Source organism: Eschrichtius robustus, chromosome 1 (genome assembly GCF_028021215.1).
Source record: "Eschrichtius robustus isolate mEscRob2 chromosome 1, mEscRob2.pri, whole genome shotgun sequence".
NCBI classification, from domain to species: Eukaryota; Metazoa; Chordata; class Mammalia; order Artiodactyla; family Eschrichtiidae; genus Eschrichtius; species Eschrichtius robustus.
In genome coordinates this window covers 187,157,317-187,178,818 of record NC_090824.1, presented here as the reverse complement: position 1 = coordinate 187,178,818, position 21,502 = coordinate 187,157,317, and the positions used below count along the sequence as shown (strand labels likewise).

The following is a 21,502-nucleotide window of genomic DNA, read 5'->3' as shown; positions in this document are numbered from 1 at the left end:
TGTATTACCTTGGTTTTTAAAACTACTTCTCAAAATGTAAAGAAAAAATATTTTATATCTTTCCATGTCAGTATATATAAGCCTACCTCATTCTTTTTAATTTTTTTTTTATTATAAAAGCTTTATTGATTTACAGAAATAGAAAAAAAATCCTAAAATTTGTATGGAACCACAACGGACCCCAAATAGCCAGAACAATCTTGAGAGAGAACAAAGCTAGGAGGCATCACATGTCCTGTTTTCAAAATATGTTATAAAGCTATGGTAATCAAAACAGTAAGGTACTTGACAGCTGACACCTAGGCCGGGAGGGCAGTAGGAACATTCAACCTCTACTGAAACACTTGCCAGACCATCCCCTCACCGAAAACAGCTTTACTAGTGGAATTCTAGAGCCATCTATTAATATTTTTGTCTGTCTATATTCCCCCATCAAAGGGCCTTGAGGGCTAATTTGAATGTTCTAGCAAAGTAATAACAACTACTTGCAGACCCTTTCCAGAGAATGTCCTCCTTTTATCTGGTTCAGTTGTCTTCTTCCACAGAGGACACAGCTTAAGGAGGGGCAAACAGAATAGTGGAGAGAGAGGAACAAGATATCCACCCAGCCTGTTTATACATCAGTAGGGTGACAGGTATCACCAACAGATCTCTGTGACACACACTGGGGAAATCAAAGTACAAAGGGCTTGAATCTTTACTAAATTCACCTAGTTGGTGATTGGCAGTAACTCGGGTAAAGCAGTACAGAATTGGCCTTCATGAGAGGTGAGGCCAGACTCCCAAACTGTCAATACACAAGCCTGTTTTGGATTGCTCTTTCCTTACTTTAGCCAACATTGATTTAGAAGTAAAAAACTTTTAAAGCAATAATCAATGATTTTCTTTCTTATAAGCACAGTCCTAATTAATTGGAGATCTGTTGAATGAGTATGCAAAGGAATAACCACATTGGAAGCTCCTTGAGGTAGATAAGACTAGATCTTATACATACACCACTGTTCTCAGTATAGTGATATGCTAAGTCAATACTTAATATATATTATACTTAATAAATCTTTTAATTCACCTAAATTGAAAGATAGTTCATTAATAATATCACATCTAGGGAATTCCCTGGCGGTCCAGTGGTTAGAACTCCGTGCTCTCACTGCAGAGGGCCCAGGTTCAATCCCTGGTTGGGGAAATAAGATTCCACATGCCACCGTGGTGCAGCCAAAAAAATAATAATACTAACATAATGTCACATCTAGTGAATCACAGAATATTTGATTTAAAAAGAAATCATTAATGCAATCTTTTGTTTTATGGATAAAGAAGTAAAGTGGAAAGAGAACAGAATTTAAAAGAAAACCTGGCTTTGGTGTCCTATGCTACCATTTATGGGCTGTGTGATTTTGTAGGTCCCCATATCACTCTGAGCTTCAGTTTCTTCACCTGTGATATGAATTTCACGGGGTAGCTGGCGGGTGAAATGTGATAATAGCATCATGAAAATACTTTGTTATTATGAACCATTACACAACTGTAAATCACTACAATAATCACTTATTACAGATGTGAGTTCTAGAAAGAGACAAAAGTTCAAGGCCACAGAGCTAGTTAATGGCAGCCTGGGACTAGAACCCAGATTGTTTGACTCTTATTTAAGCCACACTGTCCTCTTAGTTCAGCAAAGACTTGATTTTTACACCCTAACCCTGTGAGTAGGACAGCACTATTCTTTGTCAGCCATGCCTAGATCAAATATCATCTTCAAAGTGAAATCTCTTGGTTTTCTGAGGTTCTGGGCCAAAGGAGGATAAATTTGAGAGCAAGGTATTTCATGCCCCAAGACACTGGCCAGTCCATGGGGCTGTAACTCCAGAGAGCTCCAAAAACAGTTGCTTTCCTTTGAATATTTGAACCACAGAAATATTCAGCATCTCGTTAAGCTCTAACTGAACACTTGTTCATCTTCCTCAGTGACTCAATCAAGCAAAGCATACTTGCAGATTGCATGAAAATTTTTCTATATATATCTCCCATTTACCATTTTTATATGTTTTCTCCTGGATCTTATTTAGTGTCCTATATTACTAATATATTGAGTTTGTAATTTGTACTCACTCATCAGAACCCTGTATCTTACCAAGAGGATAGTATCCACTTTAAAGTCTAGATCTAATTTACTAGTTACAATGATATTCACTTTGAATACCATGGCTGTTTTATTCATGAAGGAACTGGTTTCTCACAGTATAATCTATGGTGTGGGGATAGCATCGTACTTTATGGTGGGATTTATTTTTATTACCCTGAATTATTTGCTTAACTCTGTCTTATGTATAGCTTAGAGATGCAGCAAGTCAATAGATGGTGACCCTTGAGCAGATGCTAATGTGTTAATGCAATGTAAAATTGCTTCCTTGTGCTAAAAATTTGGGTAACCCATTTAAAAAAGAGGAAAGTGGGTGAATGTATGTTGGCTTGTTGCAATATCTTGCTGATAGACTAAAAATATCTGCAAAACTACACTATTGTCTGTTGGCATAAGTATTTTCTCCCAGTAATGGCCATCTACATTACTTATAGAGGTGATCAGGAAGTTAATGGAAGGCCCTCTTTGTCAATGATTAAGATGTACACTATTATTATTTCTTGTATTTTCTATCCAGACAGAGGATCCAGAGAAAAATTTAAAGACATTGGAGAAATAATAAGAATGAACAGCACTGCTCTCTACCAGCTGGAAACATTTTTCAGGTGGTTTATTTAATGTTCAGGTAACAGAGTGCCATTTTTATTTGAAAACTACAGTAGCTCCTGGTTATAACGTGTGCTAGATTCAGCAGAAAGTTGGCCAAAATTTAATACAGCTGAATGAAAATACAGTTGATCCCTGAACAACATGACAATTAGGGGCACCAGTCCCCTGCACAGTTGAAAATCCACATATAACTTTACAGTCAGCCCTGTGTATCATAGTTCTGCCTCCTCAGATCCAACCAACGGTGGATCGTGTAGTAGTTTAGTACATATTTATTGAAAAAAAAAAAAAAAAACACGTAGGTGGATCTGCTCAGTTCAAACCTATGTTACTCGAGGTCCAACTGTAATGAACTTCACAGTTACATAATTTTTATTATTAGAATACTTAAAATATCATTAAGTCAGCCAGAATTTGAAAAATATGACTTGAGGTTATCACTAATAGCCAACATTTATTTTCTGAGTTATCTGAGGATGCCAGGAATATGAGTATACACTTTATATAGCTCAGAAAAATGGAAAACTCTTCTGTATGTTGAGTAGAAATGTGCCACTATGTAACTATCCACTGATCCTAACTGTACCCTATGGAATATAGTTTTCATTTTGTTAATTAATTTTCTGTTACTTTCATCAGTGTTCTCACTGGAAGGAATGAAACCTATTTTAGGTTTTTTTCATTCACTCCACCCTAACCTATATATCCCAGATTTGATCATAGAGCCCCCGTTTCATAAGAATTTTAAAGATAGCTTTAGGCATAACTACATTAAGAAGAAGGATTATAAAGTATTTTCTGCTTGGAATCAGAACATGATGAAACAAATTTCCCTACAATTCTACAATCCATGTAACTGTTAATACACATGTGGGTAGTGTTATCCAAAAGCCCACCTAAGCCAGTAGCCCACAGTATTATTTGTTCACATACTGAGGAAGAAGAGAAGTCTTGTCTGTATGGACCTATAGGTCTTCTCCCAAAAGGAGGCTAGCAAAAAGTCATAAATCTCCATTAAGTCAGACAGAGACCATACCGTCTACAATTGCACATGATATAAAAGCAGAATGAGTAACTGAAAAATTCATTATAGAATAGGTGAGAGAAGTAATACTAAACATTCATGACTAAATTGGCACTCATGTTATTACCCAAGTCATCTATATCTATCAGAGAGAAGTAAATTTGGTGATGACTATGTCACCTCCAATGTCATCTCTATTTGCAGATGACATGATATTACATATAGAGAACCCTAAAGACTCCACCAAAACTGTTAGCATTAATAAACTATTTCAGTAAAATCGTAAGCTACAAAATCGGTATACAGAAATCATCTGTAACTCTGTACACCAACAACAAACTGTCAAAAAGAGAAATTAATTCTATTTACAATAGCATCAAAAAAGAATAAAGTGCTAGTTTTAAATTTAACCAAGAGGATGAACGATCTATACACTGAAAACTCTTAAGACACTGACGAAAGAAATTGAATGAGACACAAATAAATGGAAAGATATTTTGTGTTCATGACTGGAAGAATTTAATATTGTTAAAATGTCCATACCACCCAAAGCAATCTACAGATCCAGTGTAAACCCTCTCAAAATTCCAATGGCATTTTTCACTGAAATAAACAGTCCAAAAATTTGTATGGAACCACAAAAGATCCCAAATAGCCAAAGCAATCTTGAGAAGGAAGAACAACCTGGAGGGATCACATTTCTGATTTCAACTTTTAAAGTGATAGTAATCAAAACAGTATGGTACTGGCATGAAAAACAGAATAGAGAGGCCAGAAATAAATCCACTGGTTTATTTTTCTAGTACAGGCAACTAACTTTTGACAAAGCCAAGAATATACAATGAGAAAAGGATAGTCTCTTCAATAAATGGTGTTGGGAAAACTGGACAGCCACATGTAAAAGAATAAAACCAGGCTTCTATCTTATAGTGTACACAAAAACTAACTCAAAATGGATTAAAGACTTGAACATGAGACCTGAAACCATAAAACTAGCAGAAAATACAGGGAGTAAGCCCCTTGACATTAGTCTTGGTGTTGATTTTTTTGGATTTGACACCAAAAGCAAAGGTAACAAAAGCAAAAATAAAACAAGTGGTACTACATCAAACTAAAAAGCTTCTGCACAGCGAGGGAACCATCAACAAAATGAAAACCTATGGAATGGGAGAAAACACTTGCAAACCACATATCCAATAAGGGCTTAATATCCAAAATATGCAAGGATCTCACACAACACAATACCAAAAAAAAAAAAAAAAAAAAAATCAATTTTAAAATGGGCAAAAGAGCTAAATAGACGTTTTTTCCAAAGAAGACCTATAAATGGCCAAGTATATGAAAAGATGCGTAACATCACTAATCGTCAAGGAAATGCAAATCAAAACCACAATGAGATATCACCTCAAACCTGTTAGGATATCTATTATGAAAAAGACAAGAGATAACATGCTGGTGAGGATGTGGAGAAAAGAAAACCCTTGTAGACTTTTGGTGGGAATGTAAACTTGTACAGCCACTATGGAAAACAGTATGAAGGTTCCTCAAGAAATTAGAAATAGTACTACTATATGATCCAGTAATCCCACTTCTGGGTATATATCCAAAGGCAACAAAATCATTATCTCAAAGAGATATCTGCACTCCCAATTTCATAGCAACAATATTCACAACAGCCAGCCAGTGTATGGAAACAACTTAAGTGTCCATCAACTGATGAATGTATACAGAAAATGTGTTTATACACACACACACACACACACACACACACACACACACACAAAATGGAGTATTATTCAGCCAAAAAAAAGTCAAGCTTCATAGAAAAACTGTAGAAAAGCAGTTGCCAGGACTAGGAGATGGGGGAAATAGGGAGAGGTTGGTAAAAAGGTACAAACTTTCAGTTGTAAGTTGAATAAGGTTTGAGGATCTAATGTATAACATAGTGACTACAGTTGATAACACTGTATTATAGAATTGAAATTTGCTAAAAGAGTAGAACTGAAATGTTCTCAACAACAAAAGTGAATATATGAGGTGATCGATACGTTAATTAACTTAATAGGGGGAATCCTTTTAAATGTATACATACATCAAATCATCACGTAGTTCGCTTTAAATATCTTACAATCTTATTTGTCAATTATACCTTTAAAAAAAAAAAGCAAACTGACACCCATGTAATTGAAGTTATCTAGATCTATAGGAAAGAAATAGAATGCTGGGCAGTGGCAGCAGCCGCAGCTCCCGGTCAGCCAAGTGATTATGAGGGTGAACAACTGATATACTTACAACCATTCTTTTTTCCACTTTCAGTACAGTATTCAATAAGTTACATGAGGGCTTCCCTGGTGGCGCAGTGGTTGAGAATCCGCCTGCCAATGCAGGGGACACGGGTTCGAGCCCTGGTCTGGGAAGATCCCACATGCCGCGGAGCGACTAGGCCCGTGAGCCACAATTACTGAGCCTGCGCATCTGGAGCCTGTGCTCCGCAACAAGAGAGGCCGCGATAGTGAGAGGCCCGCGCACCGCGAAGAAGAGTGGCCCCCACTCGCCCCGACTAGAGAAAGCACAGAAACGAAGACCCAACACAGCCAAAAACAAATAAATAAATAAATTAAAAAAAAAAAAAAAAAAAAAAAAAAAATAAGTTACATGAGATATTCAATACTTTATTATAAAATAGGCTTTGTGTTACATGACTTTGTCCAGTTTTAGGCTAATGTAAGTGTTCTGAGCATGTTTAAGGTAGGCTAGGCTAAAAGCTATGATGTTCAGTAGGTTAGGTGTATTGTAAGCATTTTCAACTTATTGAAACTTGTTGAAAGTTTATTGGGCTGTAACTCCATCATAAGCCAAGGAAGACATGTATTGTATTCAGAATTCTCTGTCAGTACAAGGAATAACTAACCATGTATTCTCAAACCAACTCGTGGATAATAACTCCTTCTCTAGGAGGAGTCCTCCAGGAGTCAGAATAAATATCAAACATTGCCTTCAGAAACCATTCCTTCAAAGGAGCCACAATTTGATTTGATTTGATTTGATCGTAGAGCAATTTATGCCCTGGGGCATTTTGTAAACAATAAGGCATAAGCCAGCAGTTAATGTAGTTTATTAATGGGTGTGGTCAGGTAAAGAGAGGAAGAGAGTCCTACAAATACCACCAGCATCCCAAGATGACTGGGGATACCCATACCTGCAGTACCTGAGGAGCGACATCAGAGGCTTAATGCTGTAGGGGGCAGAGGGGCGTAGGCCTCGATAAATCCAGCCACCCATTAAATAAACATGCAAATAACAACGACAGACCTTAACTTGGGGAAGGGTGTGGCGAGAGAAAAATCACTAACCAGAATTGCTGCAATATATTATCTAAATGTTCAGTTTTGAACAAAAATAATGAGCCATGAAAAGAAACAGGAAAATATGACCCGTACATTAGAAAAACAGAAGGCAACAGAAGCTGCCCTATAAGAGTGACCAAATGTCAGATTTCACAGAAAAAGACTTCAAAGTAACCCTTGTGAATATGTTCACAGAACTGAAGGAAACAATGATGAAAGAAACAAGAGAAGATATAATGACAGTGTTGCATCAGACAAGTAATATCAATAAAGAGATAGAAATTGTTTTAAAAGAAATAAAAGAACCAAGTGGAAATTCTGGAGTTAAAAAGTACAATAATTGAAATTTTAAAAATTCACTAGAGGACTTCCCTGGTGGCACAGTGGTTAAGAATCTGCCTGCCAATGCAGGGGACACGGGTTTGAGCCCTGGTCCGGGAAGATCCCACATGATGCAGAGCAACTAAGCCCGTGTGCCACAACTACTGAGCCTGCGGTCTACAGCCTGCGTGCCACAACTACTGAAGCCCGCATGCCTAGAGCCCGTGCTCTGCAACGAGAGAAGCCACCACAATGAGAAGCCTGCACACCGCAACGAAGAGTAGCCCCTGCTCACCACAACCAGAGAACGCCCGCACACAGCAACAAAGACCCAACACAGCCAAAGATAAATAAATAAATTCACTAGAGATGCTCCACAGAGAGTATTCAGGCTGAAGAACAGAGAGAAAAACAAAAGAAGAAAAGTGAACAGAGCCTCAGAGAAAAATGAGACACCATTAAGCACACCAACATATGCATAATGGGAGTAAGGAGAGGAGAGAGAAAGGAGGGGAAAAAAAGTCCAAAGAATGGTGGGTGAAAATTTCCCAAGTATATTGAAAAAAGCTAACCTATATACATCAGGAAACTTGCTGAATTCTGAGTCAGATAAGCTCAAAGATATCCACAAAGGATGCATCATAATAAAAATGCTGAAAAGTCAAAAATAAGGAGAAAACCTTGAAGGCAGCAAGAGAGAAATGACTTGTGACTAACAAGGGAACCCCCCCACACACACCAATAAGATTAACAGCTTACTTCTCAGCATAAACCACGTAGGCCAGGACAGTGGAATAACATATTCAGAGTACTCAAAGAAAAACTTGCCAACCAGAAATCCTACATCCAGCAAAGCTATTTATCAAAATGAATGCAAAATAAAAAATTTTCAAGATAACAAAAACTGAAGTTCTTCAATCTGAAAGCAAGTGACCCCAGATTGTAATTTGAATCCACATGAAAAAGAACACCAGTAAAGGTAATAAGGTAATTATGAAAGACAGTATTAATAAATGTTTACATCTTTTCTTAACTGATTTAGAAAGCAGTTGTATCAAATAATAGATATATGTTACTGTCAGACCTGTAACATATAGAAAGGTAGTATTTATCTAATATATTTGCCAATAACAGCACAAAGGAGGTGGGTGGGAGCAAAGCTGTATGGGGCTGAGTAAACCATTACAGATGGTAAAGTAGTAACTATAAGAATATTACTGGGTTTGTAACATGAATAGATACAATATGTATAATGGCCATACTACAGTATGGGGGTAAAGGGAATAGAGCTAGGGAATTCCCTGGCAGTCCAGTGGTTAGGACTCCATGCTTTCACTTCCGAGAGCCTGGGTTCAATCCCTGGTCAGGGACCTAAAAATCCCACAAGACACGCAGAATGGCCAAAAAATGGGGGGGGGGGGCCGAGGGATAGAGCTATATTGAAGTAATATTTCTGTATATCACTGGAATTAAGGTAGTATAAATCTGAAGCTGACTGTCTTAAGATGTATATGGTAAACCCTAGAGCAACCTCTTAAAAAAAACACAACTCCATAAAGTATAGTAAAAAAAAAAAAAAAATCATTAATTAAAATGCTACATTAGAAAATATTCACTTATGCAAAAGAAAACAATAATAGAGGAATAGAGGAACAAAAAAGACATTAAAAGTTAAAAGAAATCAAATTCAACTATATCAACAACAACACTAAATGTGAATGGATTAAACAATCCAATCAAAAGAGAGATTATCCAACATGATAAAAAAAAATCATGATTCATCTCTATGTGGTCTACGGGAGACACACTTTAGATTCACAGATAGAAATAAAATGAAAGTAGAAGGATAGAAAAAAGATATCATGCAAATAGCAATCGTAAGAAAGCTGGAGTGGCTATACTAATATTAGATTAAGTAGACTTTAAAACAAAAAAATTACTACAGATAAAGAGGAACATTTTATACTTATTAAAAGGCCAGTCCAGGAAAATATAACAGTTAAAAGCATGTGCATCTAATAACAGAGCACCAAAATACATTTAGTAAAAACTGAGATGGATGAAAAGAGAAATAGATGATTCAACAATAAGAGTTGGAAACTTCAATGCCTCCACTTTCAGTAATGGATAAAACAACTAGACAGAAGATTAACAAGGAAAAATTGAATGATAATAAACCAGCTAGACCTAACAGACATCTCTATAACACCTCATCCAACAACAACAGAATATACATTCTTCAAGTAAACATGAAATATATTCCAAGATAGACCATATGCTAGGCCATCAAACAACCTCAATAAGTTTAAAAGGATAGAAATAACACAAAGTATATTCTCTGATCCCACAGAAATGAGATTAGAAATCAGTGGCAGTGAAGAAATTGGGAAAATCAACAAATATGTCTAAATTAAACCGCAGACTCCTAAACAACAAATGAATCAAAGAAGAAATTCCAAGGGGAATCAAAATTCTTAAAGACAAATGAAAAATGAGGACACAACACACCAAAATTTAAGAAATGCAGCTAATGTAATTCGTAGAGGGAAACTTATAGCTGTAAATGCCTTTATTAAGAAAGAAGGTCTCAAACCAATAAGTCAATCTTCCACATTAAGACAACGGGAAAATGACAACCTAAACTTGAAGGAGAGTAAAGGAAATAATAAAAAGTAGAGCAGAAATTAATGAAATAAGACTAGAAAAGAAATAGAGAAAAGTCAATGAATCCAAAAGCTGATTCTTTGAAAATATCAATAAAATTGACAAACATTTAACTAGTTTGACAAAAAAAGGACTCAATACAGTCAGAAATGAAAAAAGAGACATCACTACCAACCTTACAGAAATAAAAAGGACTGTAAAGGAATACTGTGAACAAATGTATGCCAAGAAGTTAGATACCTGTTTTTCTAATAGATATAAATGAAATGAACAAATTCCTAGAAAGACATAAACAAATAAAACTGAATCAAGTTTAGAAGAAATAGACAATCAAAATAGGCCTATAACAAGTGAAGAGACTGAATTAGTAATTAAAAACAAAAAACAAAAAAAACTATTCAAAAAGAAAAGCCCAGGCTCAGATGGCTTCACTGCTGAACTCTACCAAACATTTAAAGAAGAATGAATACCAAAACTTCACAAATCTTCCCCAAAATAGAAGAGGATGAATACTTCCCAACACATTTTGTGAAGCCAGTATTACTCTAATACCAAACCAAAGACATGAGAAGAAAACTACAGACTAATAGTTCATACGGATATGGATGCAAAAATTCTCAACAAAATCCAGCAAACCAAATCCAGCAACTTATAAAAATAATTATATCCCCTAATCAAGTGGGATTTATCCCAAGAATGCAAAGTTGATTCAATATCTGAAAATCAATTAATGTAAATTAATCATATCAATAGAGTTAAAAAAACAAGATCATCTCAATAGAAGCATTTAACAAATTCAACATCCTGGCATGATAAAAACGCTCAACAAATTAGGAATAAGAGGGAAGTGCCTCAACCTGATAAAGAACATCTACTAAAAACCCATAGTTAATATCATGCTTATTGGTGAAAGAGGGGTTGTTTTCCTGCTAAGATAAAGAACAAGACAAGGATGTCTGCTCTCACCACTTCTATTCAACATTATATGAGGTTCTAGCCAGGGCAGTTAGCTGAGAAAAGATTGAAAAGGAAGAAGTAAACTGTCCCTATTTGCTAATGACATGATTTTATGTATACAAAATACTAAGTAATTAACTAAAAAACTATTGGAACTAATAAAATGAGTTCATCAAGATTGCAGTAAACATAAATATACAAAAATGTCTTATTTTTATATACCTACAATGAACAACCTGAAAATGAAATAAAGAGAACAACTGCACTCACAATAGCATCAAAAAGAATAAAATACTTGGGAATAAATTTAACAAAAAATACAAACTTTAAGAACTACAAAACATTGTTGAAAGAAATTGAAGAAGATCAGAATAAGTGGAAAAATATCTCCTGTTCATGGATCAGAGGATTTAACATTGTTAAGATTGTAATATTCCCCTAAATGTAAGAGCTAAAACTATAAAACTCTTAGAAGAAAACAGAAGGGTAAATCTTCATGACCTTGGATTTGGCAAAAGCTTCTTAGATAGGACACCAAAAGTCCAAGCAACTAAAAAAAAAAAGAAAAAGAAAAAAATGTGGATGTCATCAAAATTTAAAACTCTTGTGCTTCACAGGACACCACTAAGAGCGGGAAAAGACAACCCACAGAATGGGAGAAAATATTTGCAAATCATTTATTTGATGAAGGACTTGTATCCAGAATATATAAAGAGCCCTTACAACTCAATAATAAAGACAAATCACCCAAATAAAAAATGAGCAAAGGATCTGAAATATACACTTATCCAAAGAAGATACATAAATAGCCAATAAACATGAAAAAAAAAATGTTCAGTATCACTAGTCATTTAGGAAATGCAAATTAAAACCACAAGATACCACTTCACATCCACTAGGATGTGGGATAATACAAAAAGTGGGATAATAACAAGTTTTAGGAAAGATGTAAAGAAATCAGAAGACTCATATACTGCTGATGTGAATGTAAAATGGTGCAGCCATATTGGAAAACAGTACAACAGTTCCTCAAAAAGTAAAACACAGTTACCATATAACTCCGCAATTCCACTCCTAGGTATATACCCAAGAGAAATGAAAACATATGCCCACACAAAAACTTATACACGAATGTTTATAGCTATAGCAGCATTATTTATAATAGCCAAAAGATGGAAGCAACACAAATGTTTATCACCTGATAAATGGATAAAACAAAATGTGTATATCCATACAATGGAATATTATTCCGCAATAAAAAGGAATAAAGTACTGATATATGCTACAACTTGGATGAACCTGGAAACCGTTACCCTAAGTGAAAAAAGCCAGCCACAAAAATCCACATATTATATGATTCCATTCATACGGAAGTCCAGAATAGAGAAATCTGTAGAGACAGAGATTTGTAGTTGCTTATTGCTTGATGAGGGATGGGGTGGGATGAGGAGGATGGAGAATGATAGCTAAAGGATATGGGGGGTTCTTTTCAAAGTGATGAAAATGTTCTCAAGTTGGCCACGATGATGGCTGCACATATCTGAATTTAGTAAAAACCACTGAATTATATACACTTTAAGTGGATGAATTGTATAGTATGTGAATTATATCTCAGTTAAGCTGTTTTTTAAGAAACAGAACAAGGGAGGTCTTTGTGTACTTATTCTGGAATAATCTCCAAAATATTTTGTTAAATAAGAAAACAAGATGCAGGAGAAAAAAAAGAATTATTCCATATCCTATATGTAGGTTGTGTATCCTATAGTTACATGAATCTATAAATGTGTTAAAATTCATAGTGCAACAAAAGAGGAAAAGGTAATTTTATTGTATTATGATGTAAAAATATAGAATCTTTAAAAATACAGTAGAAATTGAGAGAGGAGAGGTACTGTCACCAGACTTGGTAGTCCTGGTGGTGGACATCTGGTTAAGTCTTCAAGGAGAAAGTCACACTTGCAAGTATCTTGAAGGATGATTTGGCTCTGGATGGATAGATATTTAAGGAGAGGTTTGATGAAGAAAAGAAAATCATTTAAGGCAAATGATAACAATGGCCAAGAGTACAGAGTAGAGGATTTCTGACCATCTGGGGAGCATTAATTGTTTAGTTCGCTGAAAGGAAGGATGCACACAGGAAAGAAAATAGATCAGATTGTGGATTTCCTTGTGCGTCAGGTTAAGAATTGAACACTTTGTTGTATGGTCATTGATGAGCCATGAAAGGTATTTGATCAGAACTCTGCCTTGGGGATATTATTCCATGGGAACTGCTAATAAATAAGTTGTAGACCAGTTAGAAGGCTGTTATATTAATTTAGTCAGAGAATGAAGGACTAATACAGGTGGTGGAGATCTGAGAGAGACGGGAACACATGGGATCAGTATTGTGAAGAACGCGGCAGCTGGTTGGGGAGGGAGAAAAAAGTCCAAAAATTGGCTCTTTGGTTTTGCGCCTACGTGACTGGGATGATAGTACTGTTAGGAAAAGGAAGGGAAAGCAGAGAAGTTGATGAGTTTAGGTTGGGAGTTGTTTAGTTTCAGGAGCTAGGAGACGTCTAAATAAGACACTTAATGGCAGTTACAGAGGGAAGCCCCACGGTATGGTCGGCACCACACCTGCAGATTCAATCAACCTCAGATGGAAAATATTTGGTGGCGGGTGGGGGGGGGAATCCAGAAAGTTGTAAAAAGCAAAACACAAATTTGCTTCACAGTGGCAACTATTTACATAGCATTTAGATTGTATCAGGTATTGTAAGTAATGCAGAGATGATTCAAAATATACAAGAGGATATGTGTAGGTTATATAAAATGTGGGAAAGATATATGGTGGTGCAATCAGAAATTTGAGTTGGGAAAGTTGCAAGTCAGGGAAGCTCATGTTGGATAACTTCAAGTTTTTTCCCATAAAATATGAAGCAAGGTCATCCACAGAGAGGGAATAAAATTGAAGAGTGTTTCTAAGCAGCTTTAAATATTTTCTCTAATTCTGCCCTTTTGCATGAATGGAAAACAAATGATCCACATCAATTATAATAGGTAAATATAAGCCTTTAACATTTGCTAGGTATCATGCTAAGAGCTTATTTCAAACTTAAAACATCCCTACCAGACAAAAGGTATTAGCAGTTTTATCCACATATTACAGAGGGTAATACGTGAGAGAGAGGGAGAGGACTGGAAATAGCTCAAGGTTACCCAGCTAATCAGAGGTGGAACCAAAACTGAATATGAGCTCTAAGTCCGAGCTCTGAGGATGTTAGAGCATGCTTTCTGAGGTTTTCCTTTCAAATTTCATTAAAGCAGCAAAATGTTGGTTCAAGAATTTACACGGATTAAGGGGATAGAATACAAAGTATGTATTCCATGTATACAATGAAATGTAATTTTAACATAATTTTAATAAAGTTAACCTTTTAAATAAATGGAGAAGGGATGGCTTGTTTAATAAGTGCATTGGGGCAGTTAACTATCCAACTTTAGTTTTTGTTAATTAATTTTGCTCTCCTGTTTAAAATATATACAATAGAAATCAGAACAGCGGTTGTCTATGGCAGGGTAGAGATGGATTTAGGGGCACAGGGAACTTTCTAGGGTAACAGGAATTTTCTATAATTTGATTAGAACGTTGGTTGCATGGGGGTTTTTTTGTCAAAACTCATTGAAATGTACATTTAAAACTGTACATTCCACTCTATGCAAATTTTATCTCAGTTTTAAAAAGGGAAATCTATCTATAGACCTCCAAGACATCATTAAATTTAAAAAAGCAAGCTAAAGGGTGAGACGTATAATATAATACCGTTTATAGAGAAGAACGAAAACATTATTTCTGTGGATCCACACTTGTGTATGTAAATGTCTCATGGTTCTTGGGTCCATCTACTACTCCACCAAGAGGTCCTTCCGCTAGTGTCAATCTTGGTGCTCTTAGGGTTTCTTTCTGGGATGCGAAGAAAAGAAAGACTTTTATGTTATAACATCGTTAGCTTAAGAGTAAATTTCCCCATTGTTCATAATACCCCTTGGTATCATATTCTCCACTGAAGAAAGATACTCTTTCAGGAAATCCTAACTAAAAAACATGACGTGTTTGTATAGTGATTCTGGAAACTAGTACATCTTCACAGACAGCCTTGTATAATGGGGCTGTAATCAGGTGATCTGAATTCTTGTTCTGAGTCTGCCGCTTGATTAGATGGATATTTTGGAGTAATTCATTTAATCTCTCTGGGCTTCAATTTCCATGTTGGTTAAAAAAAATGGACTGAACTGATGACTGAGGGTCCATCCAGGCCTAAGATTCAGTAAACCCTGTTCCTTCACATGGACCTTCTATGAAAGAGGTCACTTGACCTACAGTAGACATATGGAAAGTCAGATTTTCTCTGCTTTTATATTTTGAAACAGGTGACAACCAAAGCCAAGCAACTGAAGGATTCAGTTTCCTGCTCCCCAGGTGAGTCAGCACCCACTCCATCCCATTAATCTAAAGCCGTGCCTTCAAAATAAATCCCTTTTTATAATAACTTGTTTTGCCCAATGGACTCTACTGGTCATCTCTGTGAAAGGGATCGAATTACAAGCACCCACAAGCCAATGCAGCCCTGCACACACAGTGGTGCTAAGATGTACTTAATAAGTTTGAAGAACTGTAAAAACCTTGTTCTTCTCTAGTATTGGTGGGGAGGAGGGCACGCAGGGGAAAGCCAGTCTGCGCCATTTCCCCACACTGTCCACCACTGCCACCACACGCACAAAGCGTCCTTCAGGACAGACCAAGCAGCTTCTCCAAGAATCTATGCTTCTCAAAATCCATTTCCTCCAGGGACTTCCCTGGTGGTGCAGCAGTTAAGAATCTGCCTGCCAGTGCAGGGGACACGAGTTCGAGCCCTGGTCCGGGAAGATCCCACGTGCCACGGAGCAACTAAGCCCGTGCACCACAACTAGTGAGCCCACGTGCCCCAACTACTGAAGCCCGTGCTCCGCAACAAGAGAAGCCACCGCAATGAGAAGCCCGCGCACCACAACGAAGAGTAGCCCCTGCTCTCCGCAACTAGAGAAAGCCCGCGCGCAGCAACGAAGTCCCAACGCAGCCAAAAATAAAATAAATTTATTTTTTTAAAAAAAATCCACTTCCTCCAAGACTAAGTGGAATTTTGTTCAAGTCCCCATACTTTTTGCTTGGAACCGAGAAGAAAATGCCTCCTAAACCTTCCAACTCCACGTAAATACAGGTCCCTGTACTCGATGTAACCTACTAGGGACCAGCAAACCCTGAGATCTCGAAACGTCTCCCCTGGAGAGGGCTGGACGTGCGGTTCTGCGGGCTCCAGCGAGGAGGGCATTTCCAGACTGCTCTCCTACCAGCGCGGCTGTTGGTCTGCGTGTGGAGGCCCAAGCGCGCAACGTGCTTCTGTGAAAGACGCTCCCCTCCGACACAGTCTCCAGAAACCTGCTCCTGAAAAGGCGGGGCGGTGGGGGGTGGGGGAGGGCGCAGACAGATCTTCCTGGAGCACCGGAGGGGTCGGGAGTGTGTGAGCAGGGCGGGAAACGCGTGGCTGAACACCCCTGTGGGTGGCAGGGGGCGTGTGCTTTTTCTGTCAAGCGAGGCATCGCGGTGGCACAGGAAGCAGCTTGGCTGGGGGGGCGGGTCCCCCGTGCAGGCAGTGAACCCAGTGGGAGGTCTGACGGATTCACTGTACTTGCGCTCGTGGAATTAATAACCACCCTAGATTCTGAAGAACATCTTTCCGTACCTCGAGAGTAGCCGCTTATCGCCTCTCAAAGAGAGAGACCTTCTCATTCTCTGATCGCAACCCGGCCCTGGGAGGCCCCCGAAGTCCTCAGAGTGGTGGAAGGACAAAGGCTTGGAATCAGGCAGAAGTGGGTTCAGATCCCACCTCTGCTGCTTCTGAGACTGACTTCCCTCCTCTGTGCAGTTGGGGTCACGATGGCTGTCTTTATAGAATAGTGTGAACATTAAGCACATAATACATGCAAAATATCCAGCGCACTGTCTGCTGTGGTGAAGGCAGCTGTCCTGACTCTTGTCACCGGAACTGACCTTGCCCTTCCCCTCCGTGTGTCCTTTCTCACAGGGATGGTCAGACTCTCCGAACTCAGATCCACAGCCCAGAATTCCAGGCCCCCCAAGGCCGCCACGACCTTGCCGGACGACATCATCACCCAGCGGGAGGAGGCCAAGCAGGCCGGGGAGCGGGAGGAGGAGGAGGAGGAGGAGGACGACGGCGAGGAGGAGGCCGAGCCGGAGGCCGCGGAGGAGAGCCGGCCTCGGAGGCGGAGGCCAGCCCGGCCGCCCGAGCCGGAGGAGAAGGTCCGGGGAAAGAGGCAGAAGGACTTCGACGTGTCGGAACAGCACGAGTCCAGCGACGACGAGAGCCAGAAGAGAGAGCGAGCGCGAGCCGCGGAGGAGCCCTGGACTCAGAACCAACAGAAACTTCTGGAGCTAGCATTACAGCAGTACCCAAAGGGATCCTCTGACCGCTGGGACAAAATAGCCAAGTGTGTCCCGTCCAAGAGTAAGGTGGGTGACGCCGGGAAGGAAGGCCTCCGAGCGGGTCTAGATCACACGGACGCGGCCGCAGCGGGTCCACCGACTTTCCCTCCTCCTACGCGTCTTTCTATCCGCCTCATCTCTTACCTGCCAGTTACCTTCCACTAGATGTCTCCCGAGAGCCTGGGAATCTGCACTCGACTGCTTAGTGTAAATGAGGTCAAGATTCCAAGTTGAATCGTTATACAGACCAGTTACGTTTTCTCAGCGAAAACCCCACGCATAGATCATAACCTTCCCCCACAGCAATCCCGCCAACCTTCTGGAGCGTTCGCTCGGCGGGGGCGGGGCGGGGCGGGGCGGGGCGGGGTAGGGACAGCCGGGCAGCGTCCTTGTCGCCGTGAGGGCCGCGCAGGGCCAGGGCTCCCTCGCAGGCGGAGGCTCTCTTCGGCCAGCAAGGAGGTTTCCCACAGAATCACGAGCCCCTCCAGCGCTTCACAGCTCTCTAACCCGGGGAACACGTGTGGCGGCCGGCGTCGCCATGGTCACCAGTTCTGCCGTGTAAGATGTCTGGACTCAGCGGTAGCACCTGTGGACCAAAGGCTGGAAGCAGTGTTGGGGGCGGGGTCAGGGAGAGGTTGCCCTCAGGATCAGGATCCAGCTTGTCCTCTGTAGCCCTTTCCTCCCTGTGTACAGCTTTTAGTGTCTATTTAAACACATCTGCAGAGAGTTCCCAAATGCCAACTCAGATAGGAGGGAAGAGGGGCAGCCCCTGTGGGAAGTCAGGCCCCGTCCGGCCTCTGTCTTCTGCTCCGACAGTTGGGAGCTGCAGAGCCTCCGGTGTGATCTTTTCAACTCCAGCCTTTCCTGACAGCCTCCTGGGCGTCTTTCCTCGTAGCCATACCCTTCGTCTGAGGCACCAGGAACACCGAGAAATCAAAAGAACCAGTCTCCTTTGCCTTCTGTGCCCATCACTCAGTAGCCTGTGGGTACACTGATGTTCATTTACATTTTTTTTTTAATTGAAATTCGATGTCGGAAAATCTAGCTCGTGGCCATGGATGTCCCTGTGCGTACAGGTCTAGTTATCTATCACCTACTTTAAAATGAGGAAGTTGAGAATTCCCGGGGAGAAAAATAAACCATTAGCAGTTGATCTATTTGAGAAACACAGATCCTCCCAGCCCCTCCAACTGGTTTGCCAGAAGTAATTTTTTTCCCTGAATTTCTTTAGCATCTGTCGGGACACAGGCATTTACACGTGTGATGAATTGACACTGGCTTAAAATGAAGGAGCTGGAACCGTGGATTCCTGCGGATAGCACACTCGGAAACTCATTGCCGTGGGGTTTGGAAACCTTCCTGGTTCAGGGAGGAATGAGCAGCACTGTTTATTATCCTGCAGGTGTTCCCCTTAAGCCTCCACGTCAGAACCAGGTCCAGGGGAGGTTGCCTGCTGGCTCGCCCGCTACAGGGCGACTCCCTGGAAGTGGCCCGCAAGCCGCTGGGAGCCCTGCGCCTGAAGGAGGAGCCTCTGCCTGAGGCCCACACGGGGCTGGGCTGGGCCCCCCACCCTGGCAGGCCTGCTGCTCAGAGCCCAGGGTCCCCGCATCCCCCCACCCCAGAGCGCTGGGCCAGCCGGGCGGCTCGGCTGTTAGGGAAAGCGTGACACTTTAGGCAGGTGGCCCTGGGGGCTGCAGAAGAGGCACTTATTAGAAGATTCTCTCAGAACACTACTAAGCCAAAACCCCAGGAAGAGAATGAACACCCATTCTCTGTCCAGGGCCGCTGATAAAGTCGTCTGCCGCGGAGCACAAACCAGTTCTCGTGCGACCTTAAGTTAGTGAAGGCGACCAGTGCCCTTGGGGTGTTTTTGAACAGAAACAGAAATGGATTCTGGAAAGTACCTTGTGATAAACAAGAGAGCAGTGAGGCCCTTCCCCTGCTTCATCAGGGGTCCTCACCCCAAGGGCTGACAGCGACAGGCAGCTGGCGTCTGAAGCTGCTAGTTCTGTAGCCTGAGTGGAAGGCTGGAAGACCTCAGCGGGGCTGGCACGAGCCGGAGGAAGAGCGGGGCACACTCCCCGCAGTAGCCCGTGGGGCTGGGCCGACGTGGCCCTACCGCAGGAAGGTCCCAGGGGCCCCCAGGGAGAGGCAAACCATAATGAGAATGATGTTGTGGAGGCCGGGCCTCAAGGTTTTTCGTTTCTCTGAAGTAATGTGTTGTGACGAAACGGTGAAATGTTAAAATGTTAAGTGCCACTGGTGAGTCGAAAGTCACCATCACAGTAACCAAAGTCTCCGTCCCACAGACGGCAGCCACCGGCCCCTCCCCCAGGGTGCACATCGCACCTCCCGCCCGGGCACCCAGGGAATTCCAGGTGGACAGGACAGCCCTTGGTCAGCGCTGGGCACGGCAGGCTCACCCCACGAGGGTCCCTCTGATTGTAACTGTCAACTCTGTGTCTCTCTCTCTCTCTCTCTCTCTCCCTCTCTCTCTCCAGGAAGACTGTATCGCTAGATACAAGCTGCTGGTTGAACTGGTCCAAAAGAAGAAACAAGCTAAAAGCTGAATCTTCTGGAAGATGATGTTTACCTTATTTTCCAAAAGGATTATTTTAAAAATCTTATGCAGAAATTTGCATTTTGTACCTCACTATTTCTATACGTCACGTGCCTTAGTAAAAAAAATTAAAAATGTAAAATAAGTGTTGTGCTACATTGTTTAAACAAATACTGTGTTAAAGGAGAAAAAATCAGATTTGGGTATTTTATAGATTATTTTCTCTCTCATCACTGCAAAGTTTAATTTCCTGGGGAACAAACTGAATAGTGCTTTCTAACAGTCAGGCAAATGTGTGATTTTGAAGGAACATATGAGTGAACTAATGTGTAAGAATGAAAACTTAATGTGTTTCTTTGACCAAAGATCACACCAGCTAACGAGTAGCAGGATGCCAGTATTTGGGAGAAAAAACCAGCTTTGTATCGAGCTAGCTGGCTGGGAGTAGTGTGGGGTTATCTTAACTGTATGTATATGCATATGTTATATGTATGTAGAAAAAAATAAGTCTAAATGCACAAGGACATAAGTAATAAACTCTAAGTTTGGATGGTTTGGTAGAAATGCATACGCAACAGACAGAATTTCCAGACAACACATAGGCAAGGTTTTTCGGATCTGATGACACTGGGTCCCACTTTTCAATACCTAAGTTAAAAATCACTATTTTGTGCTGTTACTTTTGACTGAACCATCACCATCAGCTGAGTGCTCCTTTTTAAATCTGTCATTTGCTCAGGGCTGAAAGCAGTTTGCTGAAGTACAAATTGCCTAAACTTGAAAACCATTAAGATCACCAGAACAGTGCTTCCCTGGTGCCGCAGTGGTTGAGAATCCACCTGCCAATGCAGGGGACACGGGTTCGAGCCCTGGTCCGGGAAGATCCCAGATGCCGCAGAGCAACTAAGCCCGTGAGCCACAACTACTGAAGCCCGCGCACCTAGAGCCCGTGCTCCACAACGAGAAGCCACTGCACTGAGAAGCCCCACACACCGCAATGGAGTAGCCCCCGCTTGCCGCAACTAGAGAGAGCCCGCGCGCAGCAACGAAGACCCAACGCAGCCAAAAATAAATAAATAAAAAACAAATTAAAAAAAAAGATCACCAGAACACATTTCAGGGAGGTGATCTGATAAAATAGCTATAAAGACATCGTTTTTCTCTTAAGGAGTGAAATGAGGTTAGATTCCCAGAGAAGGTTTGGGTGGCAGCGGCCACACTGGCTCTGTAACCTTTCAGCCCGAGCAGGACACACGTGGCTCCAGGTAGGCCCGCCTCTGATGCTGTGGAGGACCTGCCACCTCTGCGACGTCAAAAAGAGCAGTGGAGAAACTGCTCCAAGTCACTGTTTTCGTGA

General features: G+C 40.7%; 1 protein-coding gene across 2 annotated transcripts in view; it reads left to right on the top strand.

Annotated features, from left to right (window-relative positions):
- The window catches only part of DNAJC1 (DnaJ heat shock protein family (Hsp40) member C1), a 196,592-nt gene extending 176,302 nt beyond the window's left edge, over positions 1 to 20,290 (top strand). Inside the window, exons 10-12 of one of the 2 annotated variants that reach the window (XM_068561208.1) lie at positions 15,476 to 15,524; positions 17,167 to 17,612; positions 20,087 to 20,290. In XM_068561208.1, the coding sequence (XP_068417309.1) occupies positions 15,476 to 15,524; positions 17,167 to 17,612; positions 20,087 to 20,155 (564 nt within the window). In that variant the 3' untranslated portion in view covers positions 20,156 to 20,290. Of the gene's footprint in view, positions 1 to 15,475; positions 15,525 to 17,166; positions 17,910 to 20,086 lie in introns of those variants that run through there. The other variant, XM_068561198.1, reaches the window with a different exon arrangement.
- The last annotated feature ends 1,212 nt before the right edge of the window (positions 20,291 to 21,502 follow it).